This window comes from Mobula hypostoma, chromosome 14 (assembly GCF_963921235.1).
Source record: "Mobula hypostoma chromosome 14, sMobHyp1.1, whole genome shotgun sequence".
Taxonomy (NCBI): Eukaryota; Metazoa; Chordata; class Chondrichthyes; order Myliobatiformes; family Myliobatidae; genus Mobula; species Mobula hypostoma.
In genome coordinates this window covers 66,438,021-66,457,420 of record NC_086110.1, presented here as the reverse complement: position 1 = coordinate 66,457,420, position 19,400 = coordinate 66,438,021, and the positions used below count along the sequence as shown (strand labels likewise).

The 19,400-nt window shown below is 43.1% G+C and overlaps 1 protein-coding gene across 1 annotated transcript in view; it reads right to left on the bottom strand.

Annotated features, from left to right (window-relative positions):
- adamts18 (ADAM metallopeptidase with thrombospondin type 1 motif, 18) overlaps positions 1-19,400 on the bottom strand; it is a 348,492-nt gene that overhangs the window by 139,741 nt on the left and 189,351 nt on the right. The window contains exons 6-8 of the mRNA XM_063067228.1: positions 16,700-16,805; positions 8,485-8,622; positions 2,980-3,133 (exon numbers count right to left, since the gene is read on the bottom strand). Coding sequence (XP_062923298.1) covers positions 2,980-3,133; positions 8,485-8,622; positions 16,700-16,805 — 398 coding nt within the window. The remainder of the gene's footprint in view (positions 1-2,979; positions 3,134-8,484; positions 8,623-16,699; positions 16,806-19,400) is intronic.

Genomic DNA, 19,400 nt, shown 5'->3' with positions numbered 1-19,400 from the left:
AACACTGTTTTGTTTGCCTGTGTTCATGTTTAGTTGAATGATATCTAAACTTAAACTTTAGGAGGAAGAGAAGGAGTTAGGACAGAAGTGACACAGAGTGACTGAGAGCTTTGTCAACAGTCCAGGCACAAATGTAAAACACTAACTTTTATCCTCTCCCCTCAGACGCTGAGAGACCTGCTGAGTGTTCTAGCATCTTCACCAGATTTTACAAAAACACAAGAGACTACACAAGTGGCACTCAGCCGGTTCTGTAGCCTATGTGGGAGGAAAGGAACTGTCAATATTTCAGGCTGAAACCCTGCATCAAGACACTGAGAATTCCTTTCTCCTCACAGATGCTGCTTGACCTGCTGAGTTCCTCCAGCAGACTGTTTGGTGCTCCAGATTAATTACAATCTTTGCCTTTATGCATGCACTGACAATACTGGCATTTTTTATTCATCCATAAATGCCCATGAACTAAGGAGATGATTAATTCTGTTCACAATCTCAGGAGCTCATGCAGGACAGCTGAGTGAAGTTGGAAGAAAACTGGACTGGAAGTCCGCTGTATTATTTCAAAGGAAAAGCTAGGCTCTTTTAATGCTGCTATACGCTCTGCAAGGAGAGTCTATTTTTCCAAAGTTATTACAGAAAATAGCGGTGATTCAAGAATATTGTTCTCAACCATAAACTGACTATTGAATCCTGTCCCAACCTATAGTGTCCTCAGCCAAGCATTTGCCACAAAATGTGAGGAATTCACAATACTTTGTAAAAAAAAAACAAATTTGCATCCATAAGGGAGATTAAAGGTACAAATACTGATAACTTCTACAGCCAACTTCTTATAAAGACGGCAACCATGAGAAAACTTACAAGTATTTCTGATTCAGAACTCTGTAAGATTCTAACAAAAGAGTAAGTCATCTACTTACTGTCCTGACCCTGTCCCTACCACACTTTTAAAGGGCTCATTTAATGGTGTTTTAAATTCTATTAGGAAAATTATTAACACTTCCCTTAAAACTAGAGTTTTTCCAGTCATCTTCAAAACTGCGGCTGTCAAGTCCTTACTTAAAAGGCCAAAACTTGATAGTCAGGTACCAGCTAATTACAGACCGACTGTCTATCAAATCTGCCCTTCCAGGGAAAGACTCTTGAGGAAGTCATTTTCAACAACTCCACAACTTTTTTTTAATGAGAATATTCTAGAAAAGTCTCAGTCAAATTTTTAGGAGCAAACCACAGCACGGAGACAGACCTTACCAAAATTGTTAGCAACCTTAGGCTCAGCACTGATCCCAACACAGGCTCAGTTCTAATTCTTTAAGATTAGGGACTTCCTTCAACACAACTGACCACCACATTCACCTAGAGTGCCTTGAGTACTGGATTGACCTCTCTGATAGTTTCCTTAATTGGTCTTGTTCATAAACCTTAGAGAATTGTTTTTTTTTCTGTCTTAGAGACCACTTTTCTAAGAGATAAAATATAACTTTTTCTGTTGCTCAGGGAAGCTGCCGTAGTCCCCTACTCTTCTGCTTATACATGCTCCCCTTAGCAGACATCATTAGAGAGCATAAACTTGATTTTCACAGTTACGCGGATGACACACGACTGTATATCTCGGTTGAGCCTGATGATGATAACACCCTATCTTCTCTGACTTCTGGTATGGCTGCAATAAACAAATAGATGAGCAAATATTTCCCAAAATGAAATAAAGATAAAACCGAAATACTTTTGCTTGGTCCAGAAGCCAAAAGAGATAAACTTCCTGATAAACTTGAGAACTCAACTCCCCTTGTAAAATCAGAAGAAGCTAGCCTGGGTATGATCCTTGATTCAGATTTGAATTTTAAATCCCACATAAAGAAATTGACCGGAGCTGCATTTCTACACTTAAAGAAATATTGCAAAGGTACATTTATTTTTGCCATGTAATGACACGGAAAAACTAATTCACGCCTTTGTATCGAATAGACCAGATTACTGCAATGCACTTTTACTGGCCTTCCAAAGCAATCTATTGACAAACTTCAATTGATTCAGAATGCTGCTGTTAGACTTTTAACCAAAACCAGGATGAAGGAACATGTCACTCCTGTACTAGCTACTCTGCATCGGCTTCCTGTATCTTTTAGAATTGATTTTAAAGTTCTCTTTCTTGTTTTTACATGTCAATAGTCTTGGATCAGAGTATATCGCAGAATCGTTTTCACATTATAATCCTGCTGGAGTTCTCAGGTCTTCTTCCACCAGTCTCTTAAATTTAAGCAATCTTCCTCAAAAAGTAATTGGCAGGTCAGCTTTTTTGAACTGCACTCTGAAACTGTGGAATTTAATACTTAAAACTGTAAGGGATGAAGATTCAGTTGATACTTTTAAACACCAGTTCAAAAGCTATTTATTTAACCTTGTTTTTAACTAACATCTTTTTGGCTTTTATTTTCATGTTTGTACTTTTATCCCAATGTAAAACACTTTGAAGCATGTTATCTGCATGAAAAGTGCAGATATTATTATTATTATTATTATTATTATTATTATTGAACCACACCTAGGCAAGGTGGGTGGGACAACAGATTTTCACATCCTACCCTAAACCTATGCCTTCTAGTTTTAGTTCTCCTTCTTTGGGAAAAAAAACTGTCTGCATTCACCCTATCCGTACCCTAACGAGTTCATACACTTCTGTAAACAGAACATACTATAGAACATTACAGCACAGTACAGGCCCTTCACCCTATGCCATTGTGCTGACCTTTTAAGCTACGTTAAGATCAATCTCAGCCTTCCCTCCCGCACAGCTCTCCGTTTTTCTATCATGCACGTGCCTATCTCAGAGGCTCTTAACTGCTTTCTTAAGGTCCCTCGTCAGTCTCCTGCATGCCAAGGTTCCAACAATAGAAATATCAAAGAGTTTCTTTTATTGACTTTTAAAGATAAGATTAAAATCAGAAAGTAGTTGAGCAAAGGAGGACAAAAATGTACCTTCACAAAGTCGAGGGAACACAGCTTAGCCTTTGATCCAAACTGCCACTTGCACTGTGTGTCTGCATCGTAGAGCTGGCCGGGTAGCAGGCTTGGGTATTGGTACTCGTAGAGCTGCTTCGGTTCATCGACCAGGCAAGAAGCCTGAGCTGTACTGTGAACAAAACATAGTTCAAACTTGTGAGAAAAGCCCAGCGTAACTGACGAGCAAACAAAGCGGATGGCACGGTAGCGTAGTGGTTAGCACAACGCCTTACTGTACAGGCAACCCAGGTTCAATTCCTGCCACTGCCTGCAAGGAATTTGTACGTTCGCCCCCTGTGACCATGTGGGTTTCATCCGGGCACACTGGTTTCCTCCCACAGTCCAATGGTGTACCGGCTGGTAGGTTAATTGGTCATTGTAAATTGTCCCATAATTAGGCTAGGATTAAATCAGAAGATTGCTGTGCAGCACAGCTCGAAGGGCTATTAGGGTCTATACCACACTGTATCTCAATAAAATTGCCATAACTATTCCACTGACAGCATCTATAGTACTGGGACCTAGGTTATCGAGAAAGGTGGAATAGGTTAGTCCTTTATTTAGGAGTGTGGGAAAATGAGAGGAGATTTAACAGAGGGGTATAGATAAGGCAAATGCAAGCAGGCTTTTTTCCAGTGAGGTTGGGTGATATTGGAATTAGAGATCAAAGGCTTAGAGTGAAAGATGAAACATTAAAAGGGAACCTAGAGGGGAACAATTTTACTCGGGGGAGTGGGGGTGGGAATGTGGAACAAGCTGCCAGCGGAAGTGGTGAATGCGGGCTTGATTTCAGCCTTTAAGAGAAATTTGGATAAGTACATGGATGAGAGGGGTATGGAGGGCTATGTACCATTTGCACGTAGATGGGACACAGCAAAATGAAGGTCTGGCACGGACCAGATGGACAGAATGGCTACCTTCTGTGCTGTAGTTCTCTGTGACTCCACAGGAGGCGCTGCCTCAAGAAGGCAGCATCCATCTTCAAGATACAACCATCAGGTTGTTGGAACTATCCTGCACAACCCTAACTCTAGCTCAGCAGTGGAATACCACGGACAACTTGCACTGCCATGAACTTATCTCAAACAACAGGAATTCTGCAGATGCTGGAAATTCAAGCAACACACATCAAAGTTGCTGGTGAATGCAGCAGGCCAGGCAGCATCTCTAGGAAGAGGCGCAGTCGACGTTTCAGGCCGAGACCCTTCGTCAGGACTAACTGAAGGAAGAGTGACTTATCTCTGATTGTTTCTTTCTTTTTTTGCATTAAGATCTTGTTTCCGTATTTTTTAAACTCTCTTCACTGATTTGTACACATTTTTCATTCTTTATATGCTGTGTGCTGTCTGCGCCTGCGATGCTGCTGGCAAGTTATCCATTGTAGATGTCTCTCACCGTTCTTGTGCATATCTGCAAGAAACTCGACCTAACTTGACTAATCAGCGACAGCCCTGTACTAATAACCCCATTTACCAAGTTGAACCTGTCCAGGACACACACAGTGATTGCCAGGGTCCTGGGAAGTGTCACTGAACTGAGGACTTGATGTGCAGGTATAGTAGATTCCAGTTAATTGAGACACATTGGGGCCAGTACATACATTTTGGCCCAATTAAGTGACTGTCCCAATTAGCCAAAGTTTCACGGAAATAGTTAAAGAGAAACTATTGCTAAACGGAGTAACAAATTACGTCTTTAATGAAATACAGAATAAAATAGAACCTTAGCAAAATTACTACAGTACTATAAAACCATGTATTAATTCCCAATAGTTATCGACGGAGGAATTCATCTAATGTAATGTATGCTTCCACATTCTTTTAATTGACTCTAAGTAAACAAAATCAGCGCAGACACCCAGTGCAGATAGTGCTTTTGATGACCACATCCCCCAAATCATCATTTTAGTTTTAATATTCAAGGTGGTAGCCGATACATTCAAATTCTTCATAGTTCCTATCTTGTTGAAAGTAGTGAAATCGTTTCATTTTCTGACATCTTCAAGCCCGAATGCTTGAAACCGCAGTGAGCGAAGCAGTTCTGAATTGTCTTATTATTTGTTATTTACCAACGATCAGTAACAAAAATCACCTCCTTTTGAACACAAACATGCAAATGATGCTTTTTAAAAACTATTTACTCTTAGTACGATGTAGTGTTGAATGGCCACATGACATGTGTGCGACTGGCACTAGTTAGAAAATATTCAACAACAGTCTTCTGCCCCAGTTAAGAGGTGTAGTGTCCTAAATAAACAAAGGGAATCCTGGCTATTTTCTCAATTGCTTTTGTTCTTTAAGAGTTATCCCAAATAAGAGGCTGCTCCAATTAACCAATGGCTCGATTAATCGAAATCCGCTGTGTATAGTTCCATGAAAATGACATCACAGGTAGACATGGTGGTGAAGTAGGTTTGTATTATGTGATTATTTTCATCAGTATAAGCACAGAGTGGGATATTTTGCTGAAGTTTTACAAATCGTTAAGTTACCCCTCACCTGCAGAACCATGCACAGTAGTGGCTCTCACACTGTAAGAAGTATGTGATTAAGCTGGAGAGTGCACAACAGATTCACAGGAATTTTGCCTGAACTGAACAGCTCAATATACCAGGAGAGACTGGACAGGCTAGAATGGTTTTCCTTGGACTGAAGGAAGTTTGGGGGGGTGGGGGTGGTTAGAAGTCACTGACAGGGGTTCACTTGTCCTGATGAAGGGGCTTGGCCCAAAAAGTTGACTGTTTATTCCTTTCCATAGATGCTGACTGACCTGCTTAGTTCCTCCAGCATTTTATGTGTGTTGTCCATACCTGACTTCTACATTTACACACGAATCCCATCAAATGAATCATCTGGCTGAGATGCACACTTGAGATTTCATCTGACCAACTTTGAACTCATCAGCTAAAATATCACATTTGTTTTGAGGTAATAATTTGTTAAACATAGACGAGGGAACACATGGACTATTGCCAAATGGATCTTTAGGAACTATAGAAATGTGAACTGCAATCTGCTGATAACTTGCCTCCTGCTTCCCTAAAACCTTTACACCAGCTATGAGGGACATCAGTAATGTGATGGAATGTTTTCCACTTATCTGAATGAGTATATTCTCAGATAGAGTCTTGGCCTGAAAAGTCAGCAGTTTATTCTTCTCCATAGATTCAGCCTGACCAGCTGAGTTCCTCCAGCACTTTGTGCGTGTTGCTCTGGATTTCCAGTATCTGCAAAATCTCATTTTCAATTTCCGTCGCTATCGGTAAGGAATTTGTATCATCTCCCCATTACTGCGTAGGTCTCCTCCCACATTCCAAAAGCATACAGGCTAGAGTTAGTGAGTTGTGGGCATACTATGGTGACACTTGCTGGCTACCCAGCACAATTCTTGCTGATTTGATTTGCTGCAAACAATGCCTGTCACTGTATGTTTTGACGTACATATGGCAAATAAAGCTAAACTTTCAATCTTTAATCTTGTAGAGGGTTGTAAGTTTATAAGGGGCATGGTTAGCTGGATAGTCACTGCTTTATTGCCCGAGTAGGGGAGTCTGAAACTAGAGGACATCGATTTAAAGAGAGGGGAGAAAGATTTAAAGATTCAAGGTAGATCTGAGGGGCACATTCTTCACAAAGAGAATGGCGGGATAACAGGTAGAAGCAGGTACAGTTACCGTGGTTAAAGGCATTTATACGTGGATAGGAAAGGTAACACCTACCTAACCTTCCTCCACTCCTGATCTGCCATGGATCGGAATGACTTCAGCTACTGAGACCCTCGATGCTCGAACGCTGCCTCCAAACGTTTAGTGCCTCTCATCTTCCTGCATCATACACCTCTGTTCCAATCACTGGGACCAAAGTGTCTCAGAATTGAGTAGCAGGGAAACAGGCCATTCTGGTCACAGGAACAGTGCAGACCATCAACCACCCAACTACACTAATCCTACACCGAGTTATTTATTCCTCCCCCCATTTCCACCAACTCTCTCCAGAGTCTTAAAGATTAGCTTCATGTTTCACATGTACATCAAAACACAGTGAAATACATCATTTGCATCACTGATATACACCACGGGTTCCCAATCTTTTTTTATGCCATGGGCCAAAACAATTAAGCAAGGGCTCCGTGGACACCAGGTGGGGAACCCCAGTACAACACACTTCGAGGTTATACTGGGGCAGCCTGCAAATGTTTCCATGCTCCTGGTGCTAACATAGCATGCCCACAACTTACTAACCCACACTGTTACGTCTTTGGACTGTGGGCGGGAACTGAAGTATCCGGAGGAAACCCACGCAGTCATTGGGAAAATGTACAAACTTCTGACAGACAGGGGTAGGAAATTGAACCCCGATTGCTAGCACTGTAAAGGGTTACGCTTGCCACCGCACTACCGCGCTGCCCCTCTGATTCTACCGCCCGCCTACCCAAGTCACAGCAGCCAATTAAACCTGTCACATCTTCCGGATGCGGAAGGAGAATGAGGGTCCCAGAGAAAATCCATGGGGAGAAGGTGCAGCTTTTCTTTAACAGATGGGCACCTGAGGTCGGGGTTGAACTGGAGTTGTGGAGCAGCAGCTCTTTCAGCTGTGGTACAGGGCTGGAGTTGGCTACTCTCCTTAGTCTCTTTCTCCACAGTCTGACATCAAGTCACGGTCACTTTACTACATCACACCGGCTACTGAGAAGCCAATTGTTTAGCTGTGCAGGAGACAGAACGATGAGCAGTGCAGCACAGTACACGCCCTTCACCCCATAATGTTGTGCTGACCTCTTAACCTACTCCAAGATCAATCTCACCCTTCCCTCCCACATAGCTCTCCAGTTTTCTTTCATCCATTTGCCTACCTAAGGGACCTTTAAATGTCTCTAATGTATATTTATCCACCACCGCCACCCCTGGCAGTGTGTTCCATGCACCCACCACTCTGTGTAAAAAAACTTATCTCTGACATCCCCCCCGCTTACCTGTAGAAATTTGTCACAGACTTTGATGAGATGCCAAACCTCTCTAAAATTCTAAAAAGGAAGAGGTGCTGCCACATCTTCTCCAGCTTCTTCCACACACCTCTGAGCCTACCTCTGACACCACCCTTACACTGTCCAATCATCTGAAAAGTATGTACTCTTGTATTAGCCCTGGGGGAAAAAAGCACTGGCTGGCCACTCTTCTTACGCCTCTTATAATGTTCTGCCTTTCTAACAAGCTATCTCTCATCTTCCTCTGCTTGCTCAACCTTTCCTCATAAGACATGCTTTCTGATACAGACAGCACCCTGGTAAATCTCCTCCGCGTGCTCTGTAAAGCTTCCACATCCTCCCTATAATGAGCCCAGCAGAGCTGAACATAACGCTCCAAATGGTGTCAGGTTCTTCCTGCAGTTTATCTACTGTTCCAGATGATTTATGCTCGGAGATCAAATCGGAAGGTGGTTAATTACAAAAGGAAGGCCCAGCCACCCGTGTTGTGGCACCTACCTGAGGAATCTGCTGAGGTACTGCCTGCTACACACAGACCATGAGAAGATCCCATTGTTCCCAGCCAGGGTGGGAGACATGATATTCCCCTCGGTTTTCCGACATGGATTCCCTTCTCCGTCGTGAATCATGCCAAAGCTTTTTGTTGGAAAGTAAAAGGTGACAGATGTTAAAAGAACTTATCAATGCACTGCAGAATTTCGACATGTGAATAACGTACATGAAAATAAAACCATTGATATGAATACAAATTTTTATTTACTGTTAACTTCAGGTAAAGCCATAATACCCAAGTCCTAAATCTTTTCTGCGTTCTTTCCAGTGAAAATTGTCTTCTCTGCAATTTGAGTTGTGCCTTGCCTCTCCATGGCCTCCTCTACTGCCATGATGATGCCAAACTCAGGGTGCAGGAGCAACAGCTCATTCTGTGTCTAGGTAGCCTCCAACCTGATGGCATGAACATCAATTTCTTTAACTTCCAGTATATTCTCTTTCCTCTCTTCACACTTTCTTATTCTGGCTTCTGTCCCCTTCCTTTACAGGTTTGATGAAGGGTCTCAGCCCAAAATGTCAGCTGTTTATTCCCTCCATGTAGGCTGCCTGACTTGCCAAGTTCCTTTCCAGGATTTTGGATGTGTTACAGTACTGCAAGTACAACTTTGCCAACATCCTGTACAACTGCAACACTCACTTCCAGGACTTTATAACTCAAGTTCTCAGTATTATTTTTATTTTCATAGTTTCTCTTCTTTTGCACGTTAGATGTTTGTCAGCCTTCATCCTATTATGTAAACATTTTCATAAAATTCTATTGTATTTATTGTTTCTGTAAACGCCTGCAAGAAAATGAATCGTAAGGAAGTAAATGGTAGCACATATAATGATAATGATAAAATTTCTAAGGATATATTTTCATCAATTAAAATAGGATTCAGCACTCCACACAAGCCTATGCAGTTCTGATAAGAAGTACACACCAATAAACTTAAATGAAAGCACAACCCAGAAAAATGAAGAAATTATCACTATTGAAGAAAAAGTTAACCAATGGAAGAGCATGACCCTCCAAGGAAGACCTCTCCACGATCCCAGCAGACTAGTGTCTATGCCTAGCTCGGAGTTGGGGACATCTCCCCAGAAACAGGAAGATTCCTTGTGGCAATATAAGACTAGGTGGTTAACACAAAAAAAGTTACCAAAAATACAGAATAGGAGACCAACAAATTCAGGATGGTAAATACAGAAAATGCCAAGAGAAACCAGAAACAATCCAACACATTACAGGATCCTGCAGCAGTTTAACTCAATCTGATTACTTACACAGGCACAATCAAGTGGCAAACATCAGTCACCAATAACTGGCTTTAAAATACAAACTCATAAACGACACCATACCTTAATATAAATACAGGCATGATCCAGTTTTAAAATCAGAGTCTACAAATTATATAATGACCGATCCACTATTACAGATAGGACAATCCATAATAACCATCTGGATATAATAATACAGGATAAACAAGCAAAAACAACTTACTTAATCGGTATAGGCATTCCAAAATCATGCAACATACAGAAATCAATAAGTGAAAAACCCCAGAAATATGCTGAATTGAAAGAGGAAATTGAAACACTTTGGAACATGAACAGGGTATGGCACTACACAATAGCATTAAAAATTAGCCCTACACAGCAATATTTATGTAAAGCTCCAGAAAGCCACAATACTAAACACCACTAGAATAGTCTGAAAGTGCCTAGCAATTGAGAGATGAGTATGCTCAGCGATACCTGTACCTCAGATTTTACCAGGTTGAGTTGAAAAAAAAACGTATTTATAGAGCATGTTCTTTATAATAAATTTACTTTGAACTTTGAACATGACATTTCAATTCTTACAGATAATGCCCGATGAATGAAGGCCATTATACAAAGCATCATCCTCACCTCGCCTGTCTACCTCTGACGCCAATTTGCAGGGAACTATGAACTTGTACTCCTAAGAACCTCTGATCTTCAATGTTCCCCAAGTCCCTCCCATGGACTGACATGAGGACACAGATACAAGATAGGAGGGGTGAGATTTAAGAGTACTGAGAGGTAGCTTCTATACAAGGAGGGTAGTGAGTACCTGGTAAGTGCTGCCAGGCGCAGACGGTTCGGTAATTTAGTGGTTAGCATAATGAGATTACAGCACCAGCAACACGGGTTCATTTCCTCTGCAGTCTAGGGCGTTTGCACATTCTCCCGGTCATCGCGTGACTTTCCCCCGGATGCTCTATTTTCCTCCCACATTCCAAAGACATATGGGTTAGCAGACTAGTTGCTCTTGTGGATTTAACTGGGCGGGTTCCTTGGACCATAAAAGCCTGTTACCGTGCTGTTATCTCTAAATAAGTAAATAAAATCAGAATATTTAAGAGCCACTGGATAAGTGTAAGGAGAGGAGGGGCTTTTGGGGGCTTATGGGTTAAATACAGAGAACTGGGAGGATACTGAGGTCAGAATGGGCCAATTAGGCCACGGGGCCTGTTTCTGTGCTGAGTTACTCTAATAACTAGAATTCATGTAGGAATATGCTTGATTGTTGACATGGACTTTGGTGGGACGAAGGACCTGTCTCAATGTGAATCACCGCAGCTCTCTGGCAGGGGTTCCCAACCTTTTTTTATGCCAGGAACCAATACCATTGAGCAAGGGGGTCCGTGGACCTCAGTTTGGAAACACCTGCTCTGTAAGGGAGAACTTTGTCACTTAGAGGGTGGATCTCCCAGCCTATAGGTGGTGGAATGAGGAGCAGAGCCTTCATGCAGGAACTGAATCAGCACTGGCGATTAAATGATCTGTTAGCCTGTGGAGAAAGACCGGAGACATTGGACAGGTGGGGTTGTTCAACAGCGGGCCAGTTCTGACTGAATGGGCCAAATGGCAACCCCCCCCCCCCCCCGTGCCGTAACACCTCTTGTCATTCTGTGATGCATTGCAGCTGTGCAAAGTGTTAATTGTAGCATAACCAGGGGCTCGAACACCGCACATCTGGTCCGTGCATCTCACTTCCAATTCCACAGCCAGTCTGGGCTTCATGGTTCAGTGGGTAGCCAGAAGAGAGCCTGCAGCCCTAACTCCCACGGCTACACTACAAAACAGTAGCTACAACATTAATGAGTTGTTTTTTCCCTTCAAATGGGAAGTTCTAAGTTAGGGCCAAGGCGACGGCCAACAAAGCAACTTTACTTGTGGAGAAGGGAGAGCTTTGCTCTTCAGTAAAGTGTTTGGCTCTGACTGAAACAGAAGTTGCTTCCAACAGTGAAACACCATAATTAAAAGTCTGCAGGAAACCAGTTTCAGCTTGCGTAAGAGGATCCTCCATCTGTTCGACCTACAGCCTGTAATAAATACAGTGTAGTACATTCTAACCCCCTACCCCGCACCCATCGTCTTCTCTCCAGCTGCTGACCTGTCACATTGATGTCTTCTTAGCAGAAGCCTGAACAGGCTTGTTTAAAATCTTTCTCATTTCTTTTTAATATAGAAACCTGCTTTGAAAAGATGAATTGAGAGATAGACAGTGGAATTAAGATTTTCCTGAGGTTGGGGGTTGTAGATTTGTGTTTGCTGAGAGTCCCTCACCTCTGCCATTTTCTACCCGCTCCTTACTGTGTGGATAACTGCGACTATGAGTTACAGAGAAAGGCTGGATAGGTTAGGACTCAATTACATAGAGTACAGGAGAATAAGGAGAGATTTGATGGAGGCATACGAAAATGCACAGTAAATGCAGGTAGGCTTTTTTCTACTGAGGTTAGGTGAGACTGAACTGGAGGTCATAGGTTAAGGGTGCAAGGTGAAATATTTAAAGGGAATCTGAGGCGGAACCTCTTCACTCAGGGGGTGGTGAGAGTGTGGAACGAGTGCAGAAGTGGCCAATGCAGGTATGAATGCAACATTTAGGAGAAGTTTGAATAATTACATGGATGGAGGATATATTGAGGGCTATGATCCAGGTGTAGATTGATGGGACTAGGGAAGAGTAACAGTTTGGCATGAACAAGATGGACCGAAGGGCCTGTTTCTGTGCTGTATTGCCCCATGACTCTATGAATAACTCAGTATCAAACACCGCATGGTGACAGGATACTCAGGGAATCCCAATCTCATCTTCCTGTTGGTTACCCATGGACAGCGGGCAAACTGATTTATAATGAACTTAGTGGCTACTCGAAGAGGTTATAAGGTCTTTCCACAATTGCTTTCCAAATTTCTGCTCAAACAAATATCAAATGTCCTTTGGAAGCTCCTATTGGATCTGCCTCAGGCAACACATTCCAGAACAAAACGTTTCACTGCTTAAAAGCAATTTCTCCTTCCCTCGCCTCTCGCTATTTTAAGAATAACCTTAAATCACCAGTTATTGACTGGAAATGCTTTGCATTTATTTAATCCATCAAAAGCATTCAGATTTTAAAACAGCTAAGGGAGTGAAATCATTTACAAATGCTTAAAATTCACCTTTGGCGGAAGTGGGGGTGGAATAGAGGATAGAGGCAGTGCAAAGAGATTCCAAGTTAGGGAGCAAGAATCCAGGGAGCTGAGGGCATTGATTGTGAAAATATAAGCAGAAGACACTGGAAATACTCAAACAAGACAAAGTCTGCAGATGCTGGAAATCCGAGCGACACACACAAAATGCTGGAGGAACTCAGCAGGCCAGGCAGCATCTATGGAGAAAAGTTTTGGGCTGAAACCCTTCGGCAGGACTGGAGGAAAAAAGCTGAGGAGTAGATTTGAAAGGTGGGGGGAGGGGAGAGAGAAAGACCAGGCGATAGGTGAATCTTGGAGCAGGAAGAATGAAACAAAGAGCTGGGAAGTTGATTGGTGAAAGAGACAGAAGGCCATGGAAGAAAGAAAAATGGGGGAGGAGCACCGGTGGGAGGTGATGGGCGGGCAAGGACATAACATGAGAGAGGGACAAGACGATGGGAAATGATGGGGGGGTGGTGGTGGAGGCATTAATGGAAGTTTGAAAAATCGATGTTCATGCCATCAGGTTGGAGGCTACCCAAACAGAATATAAGGTGTTGTTCCTCCAACCTAAGTGTGGCTTTATCCCGACAGTGGAAGAGGCCATGGATGGACATATTGGAATGGGAATGGGAAGTGGAATTAAATGGCCATTGGGAGATCCCGCTTGTTCTGGTGGATGGAGCGTAGGTGCTCGGTAAAGCAGTCTCCCAATCTACGTTGGGTCTCACTGGTATACAAGAGGCTCCACTGGGAGCACCGAACACAGTATATGACCCCAACAGACTCACAGGCGAAATGTCGGCTCACCTGGAAGGACTGTTTGGGGCCCTGAATGGTAGTGAGGGTGGAGGTTTAAGGGTAGGTGAAACATTTGAAATACTCAGCAGGTCAGGCCAAATTAGATGCTGCTCGAATTGCCGAGAATTGTACCACTTTCTGGTTTTTTTTTTTCGGGATTCCCAATTACTTGTAGTTTGATTTTTGATCACGTATTGGTGGTGAGCAAGGCTTGTGGAGCGGCAGAATAATGGCTCGCTCAAAATGTTGCCACAGAGGATCGATGAACTGGGGAAGTGCCCAAAGAAATGGTGCTGAACATTACATACAGCAGTACAGCACTGGATGTACCATTTGGGCTACAACAGTAAGCCAATCTTGATGCCAATTTATACTAAACGTCCTCCTTTTGGGTATCATCCAGATTCCTCCATTCCCAAAATAGTCACATGTCTAACTAAAAGCCTTTTCAACGCCACCAAACTGCCCACTTACAATACTACCTCTACTAACCCATTCTAGTCGACCACCTTCCTTCCACTTTAAATCAGCCGCTTTGCCCAAACTTTTGCGCATCTGCCCTAAGACCTCCTTACTCTTTAATCCAACACCAAGTTATCTACCACTTCTATGTGATGATTAGACTAGATTTAGATTACGAGGACACGCGGTCCTCTTTTATTGTCATTTAGTAATGCATGCATTAAGAAATGATACAATATTCCTCCGGTGTGATTTGGTACATATCAGAGGTATATATAAATTTCCCTCTGCCTTTGTTCTCACAGTGGGTGTCATTAGACAGCGAGAATTTCTTGCATCATTTGAAGGACCGATTTATGAAGGTCAAGGCTGAGAAAATGCAGTCTGTATGAAAGAGAGGCACAACATCTTAGTCCAGAGAGGTGCAATGCATTCAACTTTAGTGCTCTTACATGAGGGGCATAGATGCAGTGAATGCACACTGCAATCAAAAACTACAGTGCATAGGTTTAAGGTGAGAACGGAAAGACTTAAAAGGGATCTGGGAGGGAATTCTCGATGCAGACAGTGGCGTGCAATTGGAATGAGCTGCCAAAAGAACTGCTCGAGGCAGATGCAATAACATTTAAAAGATAATTGGACAAGTAGATGGATAGGAAAGGTGTAGAACAAGGGTTCCCAACATGGGGTCCACAGACCCCTTGCTTAATGGTATTGGTCCACGCATAAAGAAGGTTGGGAACCCCGGGTGTAGAGGAATATGGGCCAAGCGTGGGTAAATGGGACTCGCTTAGAAGGACATTTTGGTAAGCAGTGAGCCAAAGGGCCTGTTTCCGTGCGAAGTGACTTACTGACAGGCGCAAAATCTCTGTACAGAGTAGTGCATTGCATGCAACTTTAGTATTCTTCCATGAGGGGCATAAAAATGGTGAATGCACACAGTCTTTTTGGCAATCTGCATCTTCTCCCTGTGACCATATGGATTTCCCACAGGTGCATCATTTTCCTCCCATAGCAAGTTGGATGGTATCTGGTCACTGACAACCGCTTTCAGTGTGGAGGTTAGTGATACCATTTGGGGAGAGTTGAGAGTGACGGAGGGAGCACAGAATGGGCTTGTGTGGACATGTGCTTGAAGGTTGGCATGGGCTGGTGCAGGATTTTGACCCAAATCCTCACTGGTGTCTTTGAGCTAATGAAGCAAACAGGTCATTACTGTGGAGGGGATCTCACTGAGTTCAAATTGGGTGCCTGCTTCTGATGCAGCTGAATTCAAACGGGGTGTTTTAATGGCTGTAAGGCACCAGCAGTGGAGGAAACACATGCTATAAGATTAAAGGCTAACTTTATACGTCACATGTACATTGAAATATACAGTGAAAGTTGTCGTTTGCATCAAATCTAATCAGAGAGGATTGCGTTGGGCAGCCCACAAGTGTTGCCACATTTCTGACGCCAACATAAGGTGCCCACAACACACTAACCCAAACTATATATCTTTGGAATGTGGGAGGAAACTGTTGTACCTGGAGGAACCCTATGTGATCATGGGGAAAACGTGCAAGCTCCTTAAAGACAGTGGTGGGAATCAAACCCCAATCTCACAGTGTTGAGCAAACTGCTACTGTACCTGTAGATATGTTTTTTTATCTTTCTTTAAAGGATTATGACTCTTTGGATATAATTCTGGGTTAAAGTCAGGGTTTGTGCAACTAATGTGCTCTCTATCCAACAGACAAACTCTATTCTTCTTTACACATCACTAACACGAGGCCCAAGACAGAGCATGCAAGTTCACTGAAAAAAAAAGTCCACAAAATAAATTCATGTGGGGTGAATTCTAATAACTGGAACAAAGGAAACAGCAGTTTCCTCAGATTATTTCCAGGACCTGATTGTAATTTCTGGAGCTCCAACCCCTTCTTCCTTTTTATAAGCGACTGCTGATGAGATTGGCTTTCTGTTTGCAAAATGTTCCATTATCAAATCTGATCTTTTTGTTCCAACACCACTCCTAGATAATGCTGCCATCTTCCATCACCTAACGCACCCCCACCCCGCAAACACCCAGTCAAAAAGCAAAAATGCAGAACCTTAAAACTACCACACTACAGGACCATAAGGTATAGAAACAGACCTAAGCCATTCAGCCCATCTTCTCTGTCATCTTGGTTGTTTTTCTTTTCTCAGCCCCATTCTCTTGCCCTCTTGGCTCAACCACAATCTTACTGAGTGGAGTACAAAACTTGAGTCACACGGCCTATTACTGCTCCTAACTCTTATGTTTCAACTCACTTCTGACAAAATTTGGCATGGAGTAGATGGGCCTCCGGGCCTGTTCCTGTTCCTTTTCTTTTATTCTATAAGGCTATCCAAAAGTGGACGGCGTCTCTGTGAGAATGGGAACGATATATAGATCAGTATCACTTACTTATGTCCGGATTCATGAGCGATGGTAAAAGCTAGGCCTAATCCTGTGTCCTCGTTGATGGTGCAGCTTCGATACTTGCTGCACATCCCACTGATCGGAGCAAAGCCTGCAAAACAGATCAAAGTTCCATTAACGCCCCCCCCTTCCACAAAAGACTGCACACCTCCAGAATGAGCTGACTAATCGAGTCCGAGTCCCATCAGGGCGCGGTGGAGCTTTATCCAGAGGATGGGAGCTGTCCTTTAAAATTTCCTTTTTCCATGCACACTCTTCCCAATGGACAAGCTTGCTTCACCTAGCAACCCGAATGATGTCAAAGGCTCCACAGGCCCGGAGCTGAACACTCTGCTAAGAGCACCTAGGGAACTTTCAATCATGCCAAAGTAAGAAAAACTGACTCTTTGCATCACATGAGAGACAGCCTGCGGCCAAGTGAAATTGACACACACTTTCTCATTCCTATGCGCAATCCCATTTTGTTTAGGCCTCAAGACACAGGAGCAGGAACTTGACCCATTGAGTCCCTTCCAGCATTCCATCATGGCTGATTTATTGTCCCTCTCAACCCCATTCTCCTACCTTCTCAATTTTTCTCTTTCTGAAATTTAAGTGGCAATGGACCCCACATGCTAGTGCATGCAAACTCCCCATGAAATCTTTACACCAAAAATACTTTACAAATATTTGCTATGAATACAATGCTGCTGGAGGGCTTTATTGTCAAAATGTGAAATCTAGAACATACAATATTACAGCACAGTATATGCTCTTCGGCTCACAATGTTGTGCCAACCTTTTAACCTACTCCAAGATCAATCTAACCCTTCTCTCCCACATAGCCCTCCATTTTACTTTCATCCATGTGTCCATCCCATGGCAGAATTCAAAAGAGGGATGCATCTGCCCCAATAATTGTCCCTCCATTGATGTCACCAAAAGGACGTTATCAAGCTCCCTTTTTTGAACAGAAGCAAAGAGTTGCCTGGCCCTGTACCTCTGCTGCGCTGTCCCAAGTTCTAAACCAATGGGATAGAAGCTGTCCTAGAGCTTGGTGGTTCCTGCTGAGATCCTCCAGAATTTTGTTTGTGTTTCTCTGGAATTCCAGCATCTACAGAATCTCTTGTGTTTATGATTTGCTGCTCCACTGCGAAGTCCCTTCAAAAGATGCCTAACCTGAAGAAGTTTAAATCTTCTCTTCAATGGAAATTTAATGAAACCACCTTTCACTGCTCCCCTTCTGTGATCTCTGCTGTCCTCCAATGCTTCCAACAATATACTCACCCAGACTCTTTACCAAAGCTACGGATCCTTCCTGTGAACCTGTTTACCTTCTCCCCCTGGTGCCTCTCCTTTATCCCCTTTCTCCTATGGTCCACTCTCCTCTCCTATCAGATTCCTTCTTCTGCAGTCTTCCACCTTTCTCACCCACCTGGCTTCACCTATCATCCTTCTAGCCAGTCCTACTTCCCCTCCCCCATCTTTTTACTCTGGAACCTTTCCCCTTTCTTTCCAGTCCTGATGAGAGGTCGCAGCATGAAGCGTTAACTGTTTATTCATTTCCATAGATGCTGCCTAATCTGCTGAGTTTCTCCAGCACTTTGTGTGCGTTGTCTTGTATCATCAGCCTGTTCAAAGACTATAACAAGCTCAACGAGTAGAACACCTCCTCACTTGGATCCACCTACCAATTTGTGGCACTTACCTCACCCCCTCCCGTCACCTCCCTGTCTTTATTTATTTAGAGATACAGCAGAGTAACAGGCCCTTCTGCCCAACAAGCCCCTGCTGTCCAATCACACCCATGTGACCAATTAACCTGCGAGCCCCTACGTCTTTCGACTGCGGGAGGAAACCAGAGCACCCGGAGTAAACGCACGTGTTGACAGGGAGAGTGTACAACCTCCTGCGGGAAAGTGGCAGGAATTGAACCTGGGCACCGATGCTGTAACAAGACCATAGACCATAGGACATTGGAGCAAAATTAGGCCATTCAGTCCACTGTGCCCACTCTGCCATTTCCATCATGGTTGATTTACTAATCCTCTCAAACCCATTCTCCTGCCTTCTCCCCGTAACCTTTGACACCCTTACTATTCAAGAACCTATCAACCTCTGCTTTAAGTATATCCAATGACTTGGCCTCCACAGCTGTCTGTGGCAACCAGTTCCACAGATTAACCTCTCTCTGGCAAAATAAGTTCCTCATCATCTCTGTTCCTAAGGGACATCCCTCTATTCTGAGGTTGTGCCCTCTGGTCCTAGACTCCCCCACTATATGAAACATCTCCACCACATCCAGTCTATCTAGGCCTTTCAATATTTAATAGGCTTCAATAAGATCTGCCCTCATTCTTCTAAACTGCAGCCAGTTCAGGCCCAGAACCATCAAACTCTCCTTGTATTTTAACAGTACATTCCCTGAATCATTCTAGTCAATCTCCTCTAGACTCTCCCCAATGCCAACACATCCTTTCTTACATAAGGGGCCCAAATTTACTCACAATACTTCAAGTAATAGTGTTATGCTAACCACTACTAAACATAATGACTCTCCTCTCCACTCTCAGTCTTTCTTTCTTTTTCAATCTTTTTATTAATTTCGAAATATAAGACAAAACATAGCAATAATACAAATAGTAGGAGATATATTGTTACACTTAAGAAAAGTAATTGTAAAATCAAATAGTGTAAGTTAACAAAG